This window comes from Scyliorhinus canicula, chromosome 1, assembly GCF_902713615.1.
Source record: "Scyliorhinus canicula chromosome 1, sScyCan1.1, whole genome shotgun sequence".
Taxonomy (NCBI): domain Eukaryota; kingdom Metazoa; phylum Chordata; class Chondrichthyes; order Carcharhiniformes; family Scyliorhinidae; genus Scyliorhinus; species Scyliorhinus canicula.
Window position 1 is genome coordinate 252452124 of NC_052146.1, and position 23251 is coordinate 252475374.

Below are 23251 nucleotides of genomic sequence, written 5' to 3' on the forward strand. Positions count from 1 at the left end.
TGTAACTTTATAGTGTGTTAATTTGCGTTGTTGTTAAAATGCTGGGTTGTTCATGGGGATGGGGCGAATGTATATGATTGTTAATATTATTGTTATTTTCGGTATTTTACTAAGGTGCGTTATTGTTGTATAAAATCAAAATTTCTCAATAAAAATTATTTAAAAAAAAAAAAGAATTGGGACTGCGGCGCTGAGGACCCGGGTTCGAATCCTGGCCCTGGATCACTGTCCGTGTGGAGTTTGCACATTCTCCCCCTTTCTGTGTGGGTTTACCCCCACAACCCAAAAGATGTGTAGGTTAGGTGGATTAGCCCGCTAAATTGCCTCTTAATTGAAAAAAATAATTGGCGACTCTAAATTTTAAAAAAAATATGTAATCGAATCATAGAATTTACAGTGCGGATTAATGGAGATTCGGCCCATGTCCTTTGGGCTCACATGTTATTTTGGACCCTATGATGTGTATGTACCTTTATTCACATGCGTTCCTGAGTAGAAGTACAAAAGAGAGGCACCATCATTATCTAATTTACCTCAACCTTATACTGGAGATTAGTTTTGAATCTGCCTTGTTTTCCCCTTTCTTTTTACGTACTTTGAGCAGGTTATTTTCACATGTTCACATGGGCTTAATCATCTCACTTTTAGTGACTTCTTTCCCCAAAATGAAATAATTTTCTTTATCTTAATCCTGAATTTGAACAAAGATAATAGAATGCTATTGTTTATGGAGAGGGGAATTGATTACAAAAGTAGCGAGGTTATGCTTCAGTTGTACAGGGCACTGGTGAGACCACATTTAGAGTATTGTGCACAGTACTAGTCCCCTTATCGAAGGAAATATATAATGCGCTAGAAACAGTTCAGAGAAGGTTTACGACACTAATACCAGGAATGAAAGGGTTGTCTTATGAGGAAAGGTAGGAGAACACAAGAAATAGAATAGGCCACCAGGCCCTTCAAGCCTGCCCCGCTATTTAATATGATCATGGCTGATCCATGCCGGCCTCCATTCCTTTTCGTGCCATTTCCCCATAGCCCTCTATTCCTCGATCAATAAAATATTTATCCACCTCCACTTTAAATACTTCTAATTCATCCAGCCCCTCTGGGGCAGAGAATTCCAGAGATTCACCATGCTCTGCGAGAAGAAATTTCTTTGCACCTCGGTTTTAAACGATTGCCCTTTATCTTGTAGCTCTGTCCCCTTGTTCGAGACTCTCCGATAAGTGAAAACATCTCACCATCTACCCTGTCAAGACCCCTCAAGATCTTAATGTTTGCATAAGGTCACCCCGCACTCTTCTAAACTCAAAGGAATACAATTAGGACAACATTCTCATCTCAGAAATTAGCCTGGTGAATCTTCTTTGGGCTACCTCCAATGTTACTATATACTTTTTGAGGAAAGGGGACCAAAACTGTACGTAATATTCCAGGTGAGGCCTCGCCAACATCCTGTACAATTGCAACAAAACCTCCCTATTTTAAACTCCAACCCCTTTGTAATAAAGGCCAAAATGCCATTTGCCTTCTTTACTACTTGTTGGACCTGCCTGCTAGCTCTTTATGATTCATGCACAAGAACACCTGGAACTCTCTGAACTTCACTCACCTGCAGTCTCTCTCCATTTAGATAATAATCTACTTTTCAATTCCACCGGCTGAAGTGCATGACCTCACGCTTTCCCACATCAAACTCCATTTGCCAGGTTTTCACCCAGTCATTCAACCTGTCTATATCCCGTTGCAGAATATATCCCGTTCGACATCTTACGTTCTGTTCCTTCCTCCAGTTCATTAATGTAAATAGTGAACAATTGTGGGCCAAGAACTGATCCCTGCGGTACTCCACTAGTTACATCTTTCCACTCTGAAAAGGAGCCATTTATTCCAACTCTCGCAGTCAGTTTTCGATCCATGCTAATACACTTACCCAATTCCATGGACTTTCAATTTATGTACCAGCCTCTTTTGCGGCACCTTGTCAAATACCATTTGGAACTCTAAATACATTACATCTACAGGTTCCCCTCTGTCTAATCTCCCTGTTACATCCTCGAAGAATTTGAACAAATTTGTCAAACATGATTTATCTTTCATAAAACTATGTTGACTAGGTTTGATTATATTCAGCTTTCCTAAATGATTAGCTATTTCCTCTTTGATTCCAGCATCTTGCCAATAATAGATATCAAACTAACTGGCATACAGTTCTCTGCCTTCCGTCTTTCTCCCATTTTGAACAAATGAGTCACATTGGCTGTTCTTCAATCTTCTGGTACCCTTCCAGATTTTGGCGAGTTACAAAATATTTAACTATGGCGTCCATTATCTCTGCTGCCACTTCTATTAAAACCCTAGTGTGCAGTTCATGGGTCCTGGCGACTTGTCTGCCTTTAGCTCCTTGAGTTTCTCTAGTATTCTATCCCTTGTGATTGGGATTTTTGTAAGTTCTACCATGTTATTTGAAACCAGCCATCTGATATCTTGGAGCTATTTGCAATGTCTTCCATGGTGAAGACTGATGCAAAAAATGTATTTAGCATATCCGCCATTTCTTTGTTTGCTATTATTAATTTGCCAGCCTCATTCAGTAGAGGTCCCACATTTACCTTAGCTGCCTGTTTCCTATATATATATATATATATATATATATATATATATATATAAATATATACACACACACATATATATATATAATATATATATATATATACACACACACTATATATATATATATAATATATATATATATATACACACACACACATATATATATTTATATATATATATATATATATATATATATATGTAGGAACTCTTACTGTTTGTTTTTATACTGCATGCAAGTTTCCTCAAAATAAAAAAAAACCCCTATCTATCTCTGTCTTAAAGACACTCAGTGATTTAGCCTCCACAGTCTTCTGCGGCATAGAGTTCCAGAGGTTCACCACCCTCTGGCTGAAGAAATTCCTCCTCATCTCTGTTTTAAAGGATCGTCCCTTTAGTTTGAAATTGTGTCCTCTGCTTCTAGTTTTCCCTGCAAGTGGAAACATCCCCTCCACGTCCACTCTATCCAGGCCATGCAGTATCCTGTAAGTTTCAATAAGATCCAGCCTCATCCTTCTATACTCCAACGGGTACAGACCCACACAGAGTCATCAACCATTCGTCATACAATGAGCTCTTCATTCCAGTGATCATTTTTGTGAACCACGTCTTGACCCTTTCCAAGGCCAGCACATCCTTCCTTAGATATGGGACCCAAAACTGCTCACAATACTCCAAATGGGGTCTGACCAGAACCTTACATAGCCTCAGAAATACATCCCTGGACTTGTAATCTAGCATTCTAGCCCTCTCAACATAAATGCTAACATTGCATTTGCCTTCCTAACTGCCGACTGAACCTGCACGTTAATCTTAAGAGAATCATGAACAAGGACACCCAAGTCCCTTGCGCTTCTGATTTCCTAAGCATCTTCCCGTTTAGAAAATAGTCTATGCCTCCATTTCTCCTTCCAAAGTGCATAACCTCACACTTTTCCACATTGTATTCCATCTGCCATTTCTTTGCCCACTCTCTTAGCCTGTCCAGGTCCTTCTGCAGCCCACCTGCTTCCTCAATACTACCTGCCCCTCTACAGATCTTTGCATCATCTGCAAACTTAGCAACAGTGCCTTCAGTTCCTTTCTCCAGATCATTAATGTATATTGTAAATAATTTATAGTCCCAGCATCGACCCCTGAAGCTCACCACTAGTCACCATCTGCCATCCTGAAAAAGACCCCATTATCCCCACTCTCTACCTTCTGCCAGTCAGCCAATCGTCTATCCATGCCAGGATCTTACCCTTAACACCATAGGGTCTTAACTTATTTAACAGTCTCCTATGCGGCACCTTGTCAAAGGCCTTCTGGAAATCTAAATAAATCACGTCCACTGGTTCTCCTTTGTCCAACGTCCTTGTTACTTCCTCAAAGAACTCTAATAGATTTGTCAGACATGACCTCACCTTGACGAAGCCGTGCTGACTCAGTCCTATTTTATCATGCACTTCCAAGTACTTTGCGATTTCATCTTTAATAATGGACTCTAAAATCTTACCAATGACCAAAGTCAGGCTAACAGACCTATAATTTCCTATCTTCTGCCTCCCTCCCGTCTTAAACAGCGCTGTTACATTAACGACTTTCCAGTCCTCTGGGACCCTTCCTGCCTCCAGTTATTCCTGAAAGATCATCACTAATGCCTCCACAATTTCCTCAGCTATCTCTTTTAGAAACCTGGGGTGTAGTCCATCTGGTCCTGGTGACTTATCCACCTTCAGGCCTTTCAGTTTCCCCAGAAACTTCTCCTTAGTAATGGTCACTGCACTCACCTCTGCCCCTGAATCTCCTGGAGCTCTGGCATCCCACTGGTGTCTTCCACCGTGAAGACTGATGCAAAGTAACTATTCAGTTCGTCTGCCATTTCTTTGTTTCCCATTATTTCTCCAGCCACATTTTCCAGTAGTCCAATGTCTAATTTTAACCTTTCTCTTAGCTTTTATATATTGAAAAAAACTCTTGCTATCTTCCTTTATATTACTAGCTAGCTTGCACTCATACTTCATCTTCTCCCCCTTATTGCTTTTTTAGTTGTCCTCTGCTTGCTTTTAAAGGTTTCCCACTAATCCTCGCCACTTTGTATACCTTTTCTTTAGCTTTTATGTTGCCCTTGACTTCCCTCGTCAGCCATGGATGCCTTGTCCTCCCCTTAGTATGTTTCCTACTCCTTGGGATGAATTTCTGTTGTGCCTCCCGAATAACCCCCCCAAAACTCCTGCCATTGTTGTTCCACTGTCTTCCCTGCCAGGTTTCTTTTCCAATCAACTCAACAGGCAATGGAAGCAGAATCGTTAATGCTTAAGGCAAGCTGGATAGATTCTTGATTAAAAAGTGGTGAAAGGTTATTGAGAATAGGCAGGAATGTGGGGGTGAGACACAAACAGATCAGCCATGATCTTATTGAATGGCGGAGCAGGCTCGAGGGACTGGGTGGCCTACTCCTGCTCCTAATTTGTATGTTCATATGACAGCAGCAGTGTGATACCAGGCCATATGGTCCCAGTAGACATTTGATATTGCACCACTCCTGTGGCCACAAACAGTTCTGCAGTCCACCCGATCCATTAGCTATCTTAATTATTTGAGATAAAGAATTAATTTCCTGTACTCGAGATAATGCAATAAGAAATTCATGCTTGTGAACCAAGGAAAATTCAAACCATTATGTGTTTACATCCATCAACAGGAAGTACACTGGTGTTAACAGCAGAAATGAACAACAGTCTCCTGTACAGAGTCCTCTCTTATGTTGAAACATCACAAAGTTTAATTCAGTATAAAAATGAACAGACCACTCACCTCTTCTGCTGTAACCATGGCAATAACATTCACTCCTTGCTCCCACACCATCTGCCAGAAGTCATGGCAAGTATGTGGCAGGGGTCCCTGTGTGGCTATATAATGCCAGTCCTCTCCAGCAACTGTAACCTGCCAATTGGATGTAACATCATAAGTGAACAGACGGCATTAATAAGTGCTCGGTATTATGTGCTTCAAAGATATCACCTCATTTCAACCGTAAAAAACTCAAGTTTTAAAAGTCTTGTTAGCACATCAGTTCGTTGGATCCACGTGCGGAAGTTAGTTCCGGCTGAATAAATAAATGTTCTCAAGTTTGTTGGCTGCACTGGTCCTTTGTGCGGATCGAGTTTTGGTCATTAAGTCCTCTTCCAGCAACTGTAACCTTAGCATAAAGTTTCGGCAATTGTGCTCAGAAAGGTCACATGGGAACGATATTGAAACATAACACTGATGCAAGAAGCAGTGGTTCTTGTGACGCTGGCATTGAGCCATGCTGTTGGCTGTGGGAGAGCGAGTCTTGCTCTGCATTTCACATCCAAATGGACAGAATAGGCAGAATTTAGTGTTGTCAATGAGGTGGCCTGCCCACCACCTGGGATGGGGGGGGGGGGGGGGGGGGGGGGGGTCATTAAAATCCACTCAATTTCTGTTGTAACAGATTACTTTTGTCAAGCTGGTGTAACACTGCAGTATAACATTTCCCTGTTTAAAGAGGGAAATAATCTGGATTTATTCAACATTAAGTAGTAATATATAGCAGACATTTAAAATGAAGTAAGGTCTGCTTTTGCAATATCAAGTACTCAAGCAGCACATCATTACTGACATATTGCCAGTCCCTTTGTGCTAGAGGGATTCACAATATCCATTGCTGCGGTATACTTACAGGGTGCCATGCATATATATGTGGCAAAGTCTGCCGTGCTGCAATGCTGGCTTGACAGTATAAACACAAACAACTCGATTTTTACCAAAATGTTAAGGAGAGATTTTGGGTACTTAGTAGTAAAGACTGATGCACATCCTTGACTGAAGCCAGTCCTGTTTGAGTAGCTTCTTAACTAAAAACAGCAGCTGACGTTCCACTTCAAGCATTACAGGTCAAACAGCATAAAACAATCTACAAGTTGAATGAAGTTGAGAACACGAGGAAAGGTTTTTGATTTACTCTGCATGTTCTATTTGTCAACTGTCAATGTGGCAAACATGAAATTAAGACTTTTCAGTGGCAATATAAGCCACTGCACCCCTCTTGAACAAATGGCGCAATCTAACCAAATTGGAACAGAGTCCTGTGTCGAGTGCATTTAGCTGGGTGTTTCCCGCAGCTGCCAGAATATTTAACAGAGCATTATGCATTCAGGATGCATAAGCAATAGAGCCTCTGTTGAAACTGAAAAGGCCCTAATGCATAAAATTTGGAAACCATTCTCAGTATGAGGTAGTGAGATAATGATGATTTATAGAATCATAGAACTTATAGTGCAGAAGGAGGCCATTCGACCCATCAAGTCTGCACCAACTCTTGGAACTCCCTACTTAAGCTCACGCCTCCACCCATTTCCATGTAATCCGTAACCCAACCTAACCTTTTGGATACCAAGGGGCAATTTAGCATGGCCAATCTACCTAGACTGCATATCTTTGGACTGTGGGAGGAAACCGGAGCACCCAGAGGAAACTCACACAGACATAGGGGGAAAGTGCAAACTCCACACAGCCACCAAGGACGGAATTGAACCCGGGACCCTGGAGCTGTGAGGCAGCAGTGCTAACCACTGTGCCACCGTGCCGCCCTACTTTAACTCTACCGTTAAACAATTTAATAACAGTGTGATTATTAAATATCGTACTACACGCCACTTCAAATTATTTTCAAAAACTTGCTCGAGTTGCAATGGGGTAAACACCTGAAAATATCCTGCCCAACTTGAGGCTTTTGTGTGAACTGAATATATGGGAGCTCTCATGTAATATTTATAATAATGTATGAAATCATACAATGGAACAGCTAATAATTAGCAACGTTTTAATGTGGAAAAGAATTCTCACCTTAATGTGAGAGGCATTGACATAGCCAGTGTTGTTTTCTTTGGTTGGCACAAGCTCCACCCTGTTCTCCTCATATGGAACTACATCCCTGAAGCGATTCCGCTCCGCATTTTCTGGAAGACTCGCTGTGGTGAAAACGCCATTGACCATCTTCTTTGGGATCTGCTCATATTCTGTAAACACCATATCTTCTTCCAGCTTTCTTTCCAGCATCTTACACTGAATTTTCAGGGAAATAAAGGTGATATTATTAGTTTCATTCAGTGTCTTGGAACAAAATAACAATTGCATAAACTGTAGTCTATTTGGTATTAATTGACATCATGGAGAGGTAATAGAATAGAGGCAGTGATATTAGAAGCTGCAAGGTTGGTTCTACACACCTTCTAAGGTGATTTGGCACAACACAGTGCTATTCATTAGGAAATGCTGTGATACAATGTGAAAGTTGCTGCCTTTTATTTTTCATGCTCTCATATTATTCGATTAGATTTGTTTTTTTTTGATGAGGACATTTTCCCGTTGGTGTAGTCCTATGTTATATTTTCTACCTTGCCTTAATTTTTTAGGTACACTATGGAATGCCGAAGTGGGTTACAATGCTGACTTTAATCATGTCCATTTTGACATCATTAACTTCAGTAAGGACGGAGCCATGGATTGTGCAGATGGGCAACCTCGCTAATTTATATTATATATTCTATTCACTACAAATTATGCAAATATAAGTTTAAAAAAATACTTCTGACACAAATTCATAGCAAAGCATTCACATTTGTATTGTTGAAACGTTAAAGGATTTTGGGGGTGAAATTGGTCCACATCTACAATGTGAAGTAGGTTCCTATCTAATCAGCAGCTGACCTTTTTAACCAAGCCTGATATCTTTCCACTGACGTTCACAGGACATAGAGCAATCTGTTTATGGAGACCCATTTCATGGTCTCACTGTTGCTTATATTTGCTTTAAAATTAAAATTCTTAACAATATTTCCCAAGCCGATGGGATATGGAAACTGGTGCAGTCTATAACAGGCTGCTGACACTGCTGGGGTAGGCAGGCAGATTTCAGCCCTCAGTGTCTGACTCTGGTGGAAATAATACAAAGACCCACCAGATGGTGCCAGGACACACATTTATTAGTTCACAAACCAATGTTTCACTCCAGTTTTCCATTAATATTGAAAACCAATAACAGAAAAATGTGGATACCAAGTATTCGTTGATAGGTTTGCTTACACTCACACTTTAATATCTTGCTTCATTCTACCAAGTACATTGCTCAAACCATTAAATAACCCTTTCAAATCTGTTATTTTAAATTCCTTTCATGAATCACAATGCAAAATAAAGGTAAGCTGATCCTGTGTTGCTTATTCTTCAGTGCAATGTCCAGTGTAATAAATTTGATTAATGGGTTGCTTTATTTTTTGTTGCACAGTAAGAAGTCTTACAACACCAGGTTAAAGTCCAACAGGTTTGTTTTGAATCACTAGCTTTCGGAGCACAGCTCCTTCCTCAGGTGAAAAAAAATATTTTTTGTTGTAACATTTCATTTGATATTATTGCCTGTCAGAGAGTTAGGGCCTGATCTAATCAAATGAGAGCAGAGTCCCATAGCGATCGCTTTAGCCGCATGTTTGCCAGGGCTCGCAGCGCTGAGAAACAGAATGGTATCTAACATGACCGGTTAAATACGGAGCCTCAACGGGGAACATGTGGCCAGGCTGCACTTAGTCCCGTTTCCTGCATGGAGGAGCCGCATTCGCCAGAACTCCTCAGTGCAGGGAGAGAACAGGATGCAATTTTTAAATGGCATCCCGATCACTGGAGCTCTGACGTGTCTCCTGAAGCCCCAAGTCATCTATAAGGGGGTCCTTGGCCCCAGTCACACCCCACTTCATGTGCACATAGCAGTCCCGTGCCAGATCCCTGTCAATATAAAAATGCTGGCTTGGCACTTTGGGAGTGCCAGCCTGGTAGCAGCCCTGTCAGCTGGCAGTGCCATCTGGGCACCATGGAAATGACAGGTTGGCAACTAGGTGGCACTTCCAATGTGTCAGGCTGGCACCAGCAGAGTCAGGGTGCCACCCAGCCCTATGAACAAGCACCAGGAGGCCTTGAATCCCCAGGGAGAACCCTACAAATGCCGTTGCAACTGATCCTCATTTGTGGGGATCAATACTGAATGGCACTCGCTCAAGGTCTCTGAGGCAAAGGGTTAGATACCGATGCCTCAGTTCCCTCAGGGAACTGCATATTAGAGCAAGACTAGGATGGGTATAGAGGGATACGGACCCCGGAAGTGCAGAAGATTTTAGTTTAGACGGGCAGCATGGTCGGCACAGGCTTGGAGTGCGAAGGGCCTGTTCCTGTGTTGTACTTTTCTTCATGTGGAGATGCTGCCGTTGGACTGGGGTGAGCACAGTGAGAAGTCTTACAACATCAGGTTAAAGTCCAACAGGTTTGTTTCAAACACTAGCTTTCGGAGCACTGCTCCTTCCTCGAATCATCTGAGGAAGGAGCAGTGCTCCGAAAGCTAGTGTTTGAAACAAACCTGTTGGGCTTTAACCTGGTGTTGCGAGACTTCTCACTGTACTTTTCTTTGTCTCACTTTAATATGCAGATTTGCCAAAAAGTGAACCTGCCCAGAATGGGTGGGATTCACAACTCGACATCTCGCAAGATCTCATGAGGCGTAGCAAGCCGGGTAGATCCTGGGAGCGGGGCCGCCCGGCATCTACCGGCCAAGTTGTGTCGCGGTGCGCAGACATTAAGATGCAATATAGCTGGTAGATCCAGCCCGTAAAAGCTTAAGGGCAACACAAAAGGACGGGATTATTCAATATTACATCTGTAAAGAGTGGAAATGTGAGAATACCACTCTTTACAATAACACAGATGCACACAATGATGTTTGATGGTGTCCACTAGGCAAAGAATGAATGTCTTGAGTTTTCTAACTTTACTTATAGCTATAACTTGTTCCTTACACATACATCAGTGCTCAGTCCAGGAACAGAAGTATATTAATTATTTATGCATCTTCCAAGTATAAATAAGTTGGTCAAATGCAACACCAGGCATCAAACTATTGATATCTTTTAATACTTTGCTCACCATTGAAGCTCTGCTGTATGCAACATGCCAAATGATTCACTATCAATTTGCATTCTGATTAAAAATATACATAGAGGGCAGCACGGTGGCACAGTGGTTAGCACTGCTGCCTCAAGGCGCTGCGGGCCTGCGTTCGATCCTAGCCCTGGATCACTGTCCATGTGGAATTTGCATTTTCTCCCGTGTCTGTGTGGGTCTCACCCCCACAACCCAAAAATGATGTGCAGGTTAGGTGAATTGGCCACGCTAAATTGCCCCTTAATTGGGTACACTAAATTAAAATATATATACATCTTTATTAATTATCTATAGTGATACGAACTAAACATATGGCATGGGGAAATGGGCTTAGAACTGACCACATAGCCCAAAAATGGCCAAGTTGAAATCAAGTTATCTGGTCGGACATTAACATTTAAACAATAATGTTCAATTAACCGTGACTTTTTCCAGATGGAAGCACATGCACTGCCCACCAATAAGTAAGTTGTCATTTTGATGTGTGATATGCCAATGAGGTAAAGTGTACAACACTGCTAAATATTTATTATCCAAGCACAGATTTGGTCAACATTTCACAACAAAATACATCGCTAGACACATTCTCCTAGTATCTGCGTGGGTCTCACCCCCACAGCCCAACGATGTGCAGGGTAGGTGGATTGGCCATGCTAAATTGGAAAAAATAATTGGGTGCTCTAAATTTATTTTTAAAATTCAGTAACCGCAACACCCCCCCCCCCCCACACACACCCCCACGCAATCATCCAATTCTGCAGCCCTGAAGATCCATGCTTCCACGGATATTTTACACATTTCTTTAATTACAAGTGTTCATATCTGATCTGATCAACACGGAGATAAAATGAGTAGCAACGGTGGTTGCCAAAGTTAGAAGAAAAGTGGATCCCCTCACACCATTCCACTCTGTCTCCCGTGTTCAACAATTCCAAAGCTCTTCAATGCTATAATGCCACAGTCCTGTTTGCCCCAGCTGAAGAGAAATCCCACTTGTCCTGGAGTAGCTGTAGTTCATTGTCACATGGCAAACAAGCACAAGGAAGTGCCTACTTCATGTTAATTGTATCGTCTATAGCCACAGAGCTGGACCTGGTCTGTGAAATTCCTCAGTTATCATGATACAATACTGCCATAAAATCTGCTAGCACAAACCATCTGCTGTAATAACCTGCATGTGATGCATCCAATTGAGTATGGTTGTTTCGCTGTGCTCATTGTGAGTACAAGCTCCCCCACCCCTTGTGGGATGGAATAGCTTACCAGCACTGGGATAAAAGGTCAGCCAGTGTGATGTTGACTAGAAAGGAGGGCCCGGTAAGTTGTAGCCTGGCCTCATGAATATAAAGTGTTAATAAATGTCTACCACTCGCCTTGGACTCCCTGTGCCTTTATTACATCTGCATTATTTCTGCCAGGGATACAAGGGTTGCAGAAGTTGACCTCAAAGTTCTACATTAATGTCACAATTTTCTTTTACCTGTGGAGCTCTTCCCAATAACATTTCTTGTATGTAAAAGTTTGCTGGTAGAGTGAGCCTTCACTTGCTAAATCAGGCTTGAACATCAGTTGCTTCAGGTCCCTACCGCAGCCCTTCTGCCATTAAAAGTCTCATCTATGCCGCGTCACCTCCAGACTCGACTATTCCACTGTTCCACCTGGTTGGCCTCCCCATTCTACGCCGTCTATAAACATCAACTCAACCAAACAGTATGCTGCCTATAACCGATAAAGTCAACGTTAAACACTCTTTCCCTACAGTGAAAAGTTGAGTGAAGAATGAGAAAATGAAATGATGCTAAGCAGAGCACCACCAGCTTCTGATGGAAAGAGGGCAATGTGGACTTCATCTGCCTCTGAACCGCACTCAGCCAGACCTCCAGTTCCACGCGCAAGAATCTTTCGGCTGTTGGCTCAGCCATCCTGAAACCTGCCACAGTACATCAGGCAGCACATTCCACACTTTCAGTGGAAGTCAATGAGTGGAACCCACATAACTGCTCCCTGAACAGTTGGGTCTAATCAAGGCTCGAGTGCTAAACCTGTCTTTGTTTAAAACACCTTGAGGTAAATTCAAATTATGGGTAATTAGAACTAAAATTGCAAGCTGAAACAGTCTTTCAAATAGGAATGTCTTGTTAGAACAGCATCTATTTAGCACCCGTTTTGATCCTTTTGCCAAAATAACGTCCTGTTGTCATTCATCTATACACAAAATAACATGGTAAGATATAGATCACATGACTTCCGGTTGCGGCCATGCGGAGCTAAGCCGCACGTTCGGCAGCTCCCACTACTTAAGGACTTTTGGGCCGATTTGAGGGCCCCAAACGGCGCTGTCTCGATGAATCCCGGTGGGGGAAGGTGTCTAGAGGAGCATTCCCCATAATTTACGGTACTCACCCGGAGTGGGGCAAAGGAAAAAGCTGCAGCAGCTCCCCAAGAAAAGCGGGGGAAGAAGGATAAAATGGCGGCCGGCGGAACACCCGAGGACTGGTGGAAGTGGGCGCAGGAGCAGCAAGCCACTCTTCTGCGCTGTTTTGCGGAGCTGAAGGCCGAGTTGCTGGACTCCCTGAATACGACTACCAACAAGCTGCTTGGGACACAGCGGCCCAGGAGGCGTCTATTCGGGAGTTGCAGCAGCAGGCCGCTGAGCGGGAGGAGGAGGCCGTGGTCCTCGTGGGGAAAGTGGAGTTGCACGAGGCACTTCACAAAAAGTGGCAAGACCGCTTGGAGGAGCTGGACGTCCGCACGAGGCGAAAGAATTTGAGGATCCTGGGCCTGGCTGGAGGAGTCGGATCTCCCGTCGTACGTGACCACGATGTTGAGCTCGTTGATGGGAGCGGGGTCCTTCCATTTGCCCCTGGAGCTTGAGGGAGCTCACAGAGTGCTGGCCAGGAGGCCTAAGGCAAATGAACCCCCGCGGGCGGTGCTGGTGCGGTTCCATCGATTCAGTGACCGGGAGTGTGTGCTGCGCTGGGCCAAGAAAGAGAGGAGCAGCAAGTGGGAGAATTCGGTAGTGCGAATCTACCAGGACGGGAGTGCGGAGGTGGCAAAGCGGCGGGCCGGGTTCAACCGGACGAAGGCGGTGCTGCATGCCAAGCAGGTCAGATTTGGAATGCTGCAGCTTGCGCGTCTGTGGGTGACATACAAGGACCGGCACCACTACTTCGAGTCCCCGGAGGAGGCGTGGGCCTTTGTACAGGCGGAGAAGCTGGACTCGAACTAGGGTCTGGGGACACACTATGGCCGTTGCGGTTTTCACTGTTGCTGTTCTTCAATTTTGACACGTGTTTTTTATGCTGGTTTTCTTTTTGCTCTGTTTCCGGGTGGGTTTGTCTGTTAGGTATGGGTGTGGGGTATGTGGGGAATGTTAGGGGTTTGTGTTTTATATGTTCTCTTCTGTACGGGGCTGGGGGTTGGGGTGAAACTGGATTTTGGAGAGCTGCGTCAGAAGGGTGGGGTGTGGCAGTGTGAAAGCGCGGGCTTTCCTCTGGTTTCCCGCGCTGTGGGGCAGGGGGGGGCGGAGCTGGAGGTGGGGGCGTGGTCTCTACTGGTTTTCTTTCCCGCGCTGAAGCGGTGCCAAGGAGGTGTGGCAAGAGGGGGATGACCCCATGCCGGGAGGGGATGGGTTTTGGCGGGAGCTGCCGGGGTCAGCAGAAGTCAGCTGACTCACGGAAGTACCATGGAGGGTGCGTCGCGGCTAGGAGGGGTCCTAGCCTTTGGGGGGGGGGGGGGGGGGGGGGGAGATACCGGGTTGCTGCTGGAATGGCCAGGAAGGAGCTGGTGTGGGCCGGGGAGGTAGAGGAGAGGCGTTATCGCCATGGGGAACAGGTCAGGTGGGGCGAGCTGGCCTGTGGCGAGCAGGCGATAAGCTATGGCTAGCCGGCGGGGGAGGGGGGCGGGTTGCCCTCTGATCCGGCTGATTACCTGGATCATGAGGGGGCTGAATGGGCCGGTTAAGAGAACTAGGGTATTTTCTCATCTGAAGGCGGACGTGGCTATGCTCCAGGAGACCCACTTGAAGGTGGCGGACCAGGTTCGTCTGAGGAAGGGGTGGGTGGGGCAGGTTTTTCACTCAGGATTGGACGCGAAGAACCGGGGGGTGGTGATTCTGGTGGGAAGAGGGTGGCGTTCGAGGCGGCTGAGGTGGTGTCGGACAAGGAGGGCAGATATATTATGGTGAAGGGTAGGCTGCAGGGAGAGAAGGTGGTGCTGGTTAATGTATATGCCCCGAATTGAGATGATGCTGGCTTCATGAGGTGCTTGTTGGGCCGCATTCCGGACCTGGAGGCAGGGGGCCTGATCATGGGGGGAGATTTTAACACAGTGCTGGATCCCCCACTGGACCGGTCCAGTTCAAGGACGGGTAGGAGACCGGCGGCAGCCAAAGTGCTGAGGGGGTTTATGGACCAGATGGGAGGGGTGAATCCCTGGAGGTTTGGGAGACCGAGAGCGTGGGAGTATTCCTTTTTCTCCCATGTCCATAGGGTTTATTCCCGAATAGATTTTTTCGTCCTGAGCAGGGGATTGATCTCGAGGATGCAGGATGCCGAGTATTCGGCCATAGCGATTTCAGACCATGCTCCGCACTGGGTTGATCTGGGGATGGGGGAGGCGCGGGACCAGCGCCCGCTCTGGCGCCTGGATGTGGGGATGCTGGCTGATGAGGAGGTGTGTAGGAGGGTCCGGGGAAGTATTGAGGGGTATCTTGATACCAACGACACGGGGAGGTCCGGGTGGGGATGGTCTGGGAGGCTCTGAAAGCAGTGATCCGGGGGGAGCTGATCTGCATCCGGGCCCATAGGGAAAGGAGGGAGAGGAAGGAGAGGGAGAGACTGGTGGGGGAGCTCCTGGATGTGGACAGGAGATACGCGGAGGCACCGGAGGAGGGGTTGCTGGGGGAACGGCGTAATTTGCAGGCCAAATTTGACTTGTTGACCACCAGAAAGGTGGAGACACAGTGGAGGAGGGCGCAGTATATGAGTACGGGGAGAAGGTGAGCAGGATGTTGGCGCATCAGCTCCGTAGGCGAGATGCGGCTAGGGAAATTGGTGGAGTGACGGATAAGGGTGGGAATGTAGTGCAGAAGGGGACAGAAGTAAATAGGGTCTTTAGGGACTTCTACAAGGAACTGTACCGGTCGGAACCTCCGATGGGGAGAGGGGGGATGGAGAGCTTCATGAACAGGCTATGTTTCCCAAGGGTTCAAGAGGAGCTGGTAGAGGGGCTGGGGGCGCCGATAGAGTTGGAGGAGCTAGTCAGGAGGATTGGACAAATGCAGTCAGGTAAGGCGCCGGGGCCGGACGGGTTCCCGGTGGAATTTTATAAAAAGTATGCGGATCTGGTGGGCCCCCTGTGGGTGCGAGCCTTCAATGAGGCATGGGAGGGGGGGGGCTTTGCTCCCGACGATGTCGCAGGCACTGATCTCTCTGATCCTGAAGCGGGATAAGGACCCCTTGCAGTATGGATCATACAGGCCTATCTCGCTCCTCAATGTTGACGCTAAGTTGCTGGCGAAGATCCTGGCCACCAGGATAGAGGACTGTGTGCCAGGGGTGATACACGAGGATCAGACAGGATTTGTCAAGGGACGGCAGCTCAACACGAATGTGCGGAGACTGCTAAATGTTATTATGATGCCGGCAGTGGAGGGGGAGGCGGAGATAGTGGTGGCGCTGGATGCGGAAAAAGCGTTTGATAGAGTTGAGTGGGGGTACCTGTGGGAGGTGCTGGAGCGGTTCAGATTCGGGGAGGGATTCATCAAATGGGTGAGGCTGCTCTACGCGGCTCCGATGGCAAGTGTAGTTACCAATGGAAGGAGATCGGAGTACTTTAAGCTCTACCGTGGGACCAGGCAGGGGTGCCCCCTGTCCCCCTTGCTCTTTGCACTGGGGATTGAACCTTTGGCTATGGCGTTGAGGGAGTCAGGGAGATGGAGGGGTCTGGTGCGGGGTGGGGAGGAACATCGGGTATCGCTGTATGCGGACGACCTGCTGTTGTATGTGGCGGATCCAGAAGGGGGAATGCCGGGGGTGATGGAGCTGTTAGCGGAATTTGGGGGCTTCTCGGGCTATAAGTTAAATTTAGGCAAGAGCAAGGTATTTGTAGTACACCCGGGTGATCAGGAGGAGGGAATTAGGAGACTCCCGTTTAAGAGGGCAGTGAAGAGTTTCAGATATCTGGGACCTTTTTAGGAGGGTGACTAGCAGCATCATGAGCTTTGTTTGGGCGCATGGGACCCGGAGGGTGAAGAGGGTCTTCTTGGAGAAGGGTAGAGATGGGGGGGGGGCTGGCGTTACCCAATCTCTCGGGGTATTAATGGGCAGCCAATGTGTCGATGGTGCGCAAGTGGGTGATGGAGGGGGAGGGGGCAGCATGGAAACGGATGGAGAGGGCGTCCTGTGGAGATACAAGCCTGGGGGCTCTGGTAACGGCGCCGTGGCCGCTCCCTCCTACGAGGTATACCACGAGTCAGGTGGTGGTGGCTACCCTCAAGATTTGGGGCAGTGGAGGCGACATAGGGGAGAAGTGGGGGGCTCGATGGAGGCTCCGTTAAGGGGAACCATAGGTTCGTCCCGGGGAACATTGATGGGGGATTTCAGGGTTGGCACAGAACGGGCATCAGGCAGCTGAGGGACCTGTTTATTGATGGGAGGTTTGCGAGCCTGGGGGAGTTGGAGGAGAAATTTGGGCTCCCACCGGGAAACATGTTCAGGTATCTGCAGGTAAAGACATTTGCTAGACGGCAGGTGGAGGGATTCCCTTCGCTTCCCGCGAGGGGGGCTAGTGACAGGGTGCTTTTGGGGGTCTGAGTCGGAGAGGGGAAGATATCTGATATCTACAAGGTTATGCAGGAGGCGGAGGAGGCGTCAGTAGAGGAGCTGAAAGCTAAGTGGGAAGGGGAACTGGGGGAACAGATCGAAGACGGGACATGGGCTGATGCCCTGGAGAGGGTTAATTCTTCCTCCGCGTGTGCGCGGCTTAGCCTCATCCAATTCAAGGTGCTGCACCGGGCCCACATGACTGGGACGAGGATGAGTAGGTTCTTTGGAGGGGAAGACAGGTGTGTCAGGTGCTCGGGGAGTCCAGCGAACCATGCCCATATGTTCTGGGCATGTCCGGCACTGGAGGAGTTCTGGAAGGGGGTGGCAAGGACGGTGTCGAGGGTGGTGGGATCCAGGGTCAAGCCAGGATGGGGACTCGCGATTTTTGGGGTTGGGGTGGAGCCGGGAGTGCAGGAGGCGAAAGAGGCCGGTGTGCTGGCCTTTGCGTCCCTAGTAGCCCAGCGAAGGATCTTGCTACAATGGAAGGATGCGAGGCCCCCAAGCATGGAGACCTGGATCAATGACATGGCGGGTTTCATTAAGCTAGAGAAGGTCAAATTCGCCCCGAGAGGATCGGTACAAGGGTTCTTTAGGCGGTGGCAACCTTTCCTCGACTTTCTGGCTCAACGATAGGGTACGGGGACAGTAGCAGCAGCAACCCGGGGGGGAGGGGGGGGGGGGGGCGATGACTATGTTTGTTTATTTAATTTTAATTTATTTTTAAGTTCTCTTGTTGTTCATTGGGGTTGGGGGGGTGAGGGGATGTGATACATGCGTTAATACGGTCTGGGGGGTGTTACAGTTATTATGGGTTATTTTGTTGCATTTCATTGTTTGTCGTTATATTTTATATTTTCTGTAAAAAATGCCAATAAAAATTATTTTAAAAAAAAGATATAGATCACATTATATGTGGTTCCAAAACTAATGGCCCCCTATTTTAGGTAACTGGTGAGCCTATCTTTTATAGGTGTGAGGAGTTTTGCCAGTAATTAACTTTGTACAGGCCAAATATTTTGAGACACTTTGACCGGGATTCTCCAAAATCCTGGCTAAGTGTTGTCGCCAGCGTAAACACCAGAGTGTTTCACGCCGGCATCAACGGGCCTCTTGGCCCAACGCTTCAGTGGCCCACAGGGGGCCAGCATGTTACGCCATGTTGCGCAGCCCTGCACTGCCGGCGTGGGTCCGCACATGCACGCGCCAGCCATTTCCTCACCAGCGCAGCGCAACATGCCGTAGCGACACAGCAGCCCCACGCAGAAGAAGATAGGTCCCCCCCAGATTGCGTGCGCCCACCAATCGGTAGCCCCCGATTGCGGGCCTGTCCGTCGTGGTGGTCCACCCCCGGAGTCTGATCCACCTGCCCAGGACGGCCACCGTAGCCGCAGGTCCGAGCTCCCGTTGGGTGGTACCATATGTGAACCACGCCGGTTGAACTCAGCGGGAACTCAGCCGGTCAACCGCGGGGGCCTCATTCAACGGCCCCCAACCAGCACCTCGTCGACCGCTCGCGTGCGACTGCTGCCGATTCTCCGGTGGCCGGAGAATCGTGTCCCGGCGTGGCGGGAATTTTCAGCATCAACTGCGATTCTCCAACCCGGGCTCGGAGAATCCCGGCCTATATTGTTCAAATCTAGAGTTGGAATTCTTCTCTCGCCTATCATGCTCAGGTATAAATACACCTCCTTTAGGCCATGCTTGCACCAGAGTTGCCAAAATTTCTGAAGAAGCTAAATATTGAACCATTTCATCTCCCTCTTTCCCCAATATACCAAGAGCAGACCTTGGCAGAAAGGAATGAACTGAATTTTATAAGTCTTTTGTTGAGAAGTTGGGAGACAGGAGGCCTGTACCTATGGCAGCGAAGAATGGCGGTGGGGTGGTGGTGGTGGTGGGGGGGGGGGGGGGGGGGGGGATTCTTTCCAGTGCCATGGTGTATTATCAGCAGGAACATCAGCAGTGCAGCTGCCCATCAGGTAGCCAACTGAGTCACATAAATGCCCACTTAAGCACCAGTTCTCACACCCACCAGCATTTCACCCATAACGGGAGGGCCTGCCACCACAAGAACACGATCGCAACCGCACTCTTCACTATCACCGGGGCCCGCTTCCTGGCCCCACTTGCCAGAAATGAACTGAACTAGTTCACTGGACTTCAAAGATGCCTCTCCCTCTCATTTTGCAGCCTCGCCAGTAGCCACAGTTAGTAGTGGTGCTGCAGACGAGCTGCTGGCCTATTGATTGGGCCAATATCACTGGAAGGCAGGTGCTATCGCCAGTTGGGACGTCAATCCAGGTGCCAGCCTGTAAATTAGCTACCACCGGCAAAAATCCTGCCCCCAGGGTCTGCCACAAGCCAGCGCAGGATTCCCTCTTTCGGTGATGCCAGTGGGACTTCCCAAAATCAAGTTCATCCTGATCAGTGTAAAATTGGGAAAAGGAGAAAGCAGATAATGGGTTAACACGCATCTTGTGTCCAAGAACATTAATTTGTGTAACATCTTCACTTATACTGAACTATCAGCAATTCACGCATTTTTTGGTGTATTCCATTTGGAAGCAAGCAACCTTCAGCAGTGTTTAGCTCAGGTGCAGTTGCTAACTATTTTCCGCCAGCACTTGGTCTATAGTAAAAAATAGTTCATATTTTTAAAGTCCCATTGTGTCTGAACAAGCCTGGACTCATTTTACTTGCAGATCAAATGGTACAGGGAGAGAATACATAGCAATTACTTTCATTAATAGATAATAATAAAATAATAATACTAATAACAATACTAATAAGAAGAATAATAAGAAAATTAAGAATAATAATAATCGCTTATTGTCACAAGTAGGCTTCAATGAAGTTACTGTGAAAAGCCCATAGTCGCCACATTCTGGCGCCTGTTCGGGGAGGCCGGTACGGGAATTGAACCCGCGCTGCTGGCATTGTTCTGCATTGCAAGCCAGCTATTTAGCTCACTGTGCTAAACGTAGATATGTCTTTTTGAGCAAAGGACTCCGGCTGTTACAGATCTGAAACACTGCCTAAAAAGGAATTAAAAGAAAAACATGTTTTGAAGTACTTGAGTTGGCTTTGGCATGACATGTCTTTCATACCAACACTTATCCAAAAGATAATTTTTTTAAAAAGTAATTTGTTCAAGGCTACAAGATACTCCTTCGGACCAAGCTTTCAATTGCCAATGTTTTCATAAGGATTCAAAATAAAGATAAAATAGAATGCCGCCATTCGATGCACAATACATTTGGCATTTGTTACCCAGTAAGTGTCCATTATTCAAAATGATATCCAAAGTAACTACAATTCAAACCCATGTTCTGTATTATTTTTGGACGTCATCTATTTTTGCAGAAACAAAGGATTTACAAGATATGAACAATGCAACTACCGTAAATGTTAGCTGCATCATGGGGTTAGCGGTTTGAAAAAAGGGAGAAGGATAGAAAATACAAACTTGCAACGCTAGTTGGATCTCTTCGGCCCTTTAGCCTAAAACACCCCTCTGAAGAAACAGGTCTACCAGTGATTCCAACTCTACACCTGGAAAATTAAACTTCAGCCAGAAAAGCGCTTAACAGCTGTATTCTTAAAGAACTTGCGCTTTAACAGCACCCACAAATGTAATAAAATATCCCAAAGCACTTCACACAGGCAAACAAATAAATGAACGTCAAGCAGTGTAGGCAAAGGACGATCTAGGGAGTAAACGAAGAAGTAGCATACAAGATTTGGCCCATCATGTCTGCATCGACCCTCTGAAAGAGCTGCCTACTTAGGCCCCGCCATACCCCGCAACCACACCGAACCTGCACACGAAGAGGCAATTTATCAAGGCTAATCCACCTAACCTGCACTGCTTTGAACTGTGGGAGGAAACCGGAGCACCCGGAGGAAACCCACGTACACACGTGGTAATGTGCAAAGTCTTTTTTAAAATAAGTTTAGAGTACCCAATTCATTTTTTTTTCCAATGAAGGGGCAATTTAGTGTGGCCAATACACCTAGCCTGCACAACTTTGGGTTGTGGGGGCGAAACCCACGAAAACACGGGGAGAATGTGCAAACTCCACACGGACAGTGACCCAGAGCCGGGATCGAACCTGGGACCTCGGCGCCGTGAGACCGCAGGGCTAACCCACTGCGCCACCGTGCTGCCTGGGAGACTTGCAAACTCCACATGCAAACTTATCACAGTCACCCAAGGCCGGAATTGAACCTAGCATCGTGAGGCAGCAGTGCTAACTTCTGTGCCACCATGTCGCCTACTGGTACAGAGAAGCTGGGGAGGCACTAAGGAGACAAGAATCAGAAGATAGGTAGATGCTGGAACATACAACTGGAGATAGGGAGGAATATATAAATTAGACCAAAGATTTTGAAACTAACGTCTTGGGAGGATGAATAGTTAACAAAGGTTAGTGAGGGCACAGATGATTGGGCAGTAGGGCTTAATATAGGATAGGATGGAGGTAGCATAATGTTAAATGAATTACAATTTATAAATGGTGCAAATTAGGAGTTTGGTAAGAAAAACACCCAAGTAACCAAACCTTGCGGCGACAAATGCACAGCGCATGTCTTTCGGTGTCAATACCATTCATACAAAATGGATTTAGGTTACGTTTTGGAGGTGAAAGTAGGATGTCTTGATCATAGCTTGAAGGTGGAACTTGAAGCTGAACTTCGGAGAAAACAGCATAGTAAAATTGTACATCAGCATACTCATTTTAAGTGAATTAGCAGGGAGGTAGATATAGTACAGCTGGGGTTAATGGCTGGAATCTTCCCAAAAATGCACAAGAGTGTTGGTTCAGGCGAGAAAACCAGAGGCAGCTATTATCGCTGCATTGAGCAGCAGTCTGTGCAAATCCTGCCTCCCATTTGAAATTGCAGTCTGCTGGAGGGGCAGGGCCTAAGAAAGCCTGAAATGCCAAGAATACCAAAATTGGGTCACCTTTTTTAAAGGGCACCCTAATCTCGGATTTAAATAAAAAGCACCCCTCACACGGATACTGAACACTCTTCCCTCCCACCTCACAGAGAACTTCCACCCCTCCTTCCACAGATGTCGAGACCCTCACACGCAAAAGGGCAATCCAACCTCCATGGATATGGAGAACACCCACTCAACACACAGAAAGACAACCCCTCCCCCCACTGGATAAGAGAAGCCCCTGCAGTGAAGCTCCCAAAAGAACCCCTGCAGTGCCAGGGGGCAGTGCCAGGCGGAAATGCCCAGACATGTCCCTTACCATCCAGGGGCTACACTTACCCGTGTGGTCATCTCACTGGTTTGTGTTTTTGAAAGCAAGTAATAATTTGTGCCGGCGTGGGCTGGATGAGTAGTTATGATGATGCAGAGATAGCAGCTTCAAGTCCACTAAAGTAAGGTGCATTTATGCAAATAAATACTCCCGTCCTTCCTCAGCGTGAATCTGATTACGCCACCGGCGGAGGACGGAGAAAATCGTATTCTGAGATCTCACCAGTGCAAATTCTGTTTTTGGCATCTCGCAATATTTAGCGGCCATTACAGGATTTGCCATTACAGGATTTGCGGTAAATGGGGCTGTTAAAACGCGGCCATGTGCATTGTAGACCTTTATCACTAGCACACCATTCCCGATGGTGGACCCTGAAGTGGGTGCCACTCCTGCTTTCATTCATTTGCCCGCTTCCTGCATGATTACGATGAAAATTTACAATGCTGGAGAGCACAGGAAATAGATGCAATTCCATGGTGGGGGATGCTTTTCAGTGGTGAAGCCCGCTGTCAGTCAACAACGTGCTGCTACAGATCGGCATAA

At 46.7% G+C, this 23251-nt stretch overlaps 1 protein-coding gene across 3 annotated transcripts in view; it reads right to left on the bottom strand.

Moving 5' to 3' along the window:
- LOC119973426 (tyrosine-protein phosphatase non-receptor type 14-like) overlaps window positions 1–23251 on the bottom strand; it is a 332770-nt gene that overhangs the window by 14136 nt on the left and 295383 nt on the right. For all 3 annotated transcript variants that reach the window (XM_038811552.1, XM_038811532.1, XM_038811542.1), the window contains exons 15-16: window positions 7468–7686; window positions 5413–5541 (exon numbers count right to left, since the gene is read on the bottom strand). In XM_038811552.1, the coding sequence (XP_038667480.1) occupies window positions 5413–5541; window positions 7468–7686 (348 nt within the window). The remainder of the gene's footprint in view (window positions 1–5412; window positions 5542–7467; window positions 7687–23251) is intronic.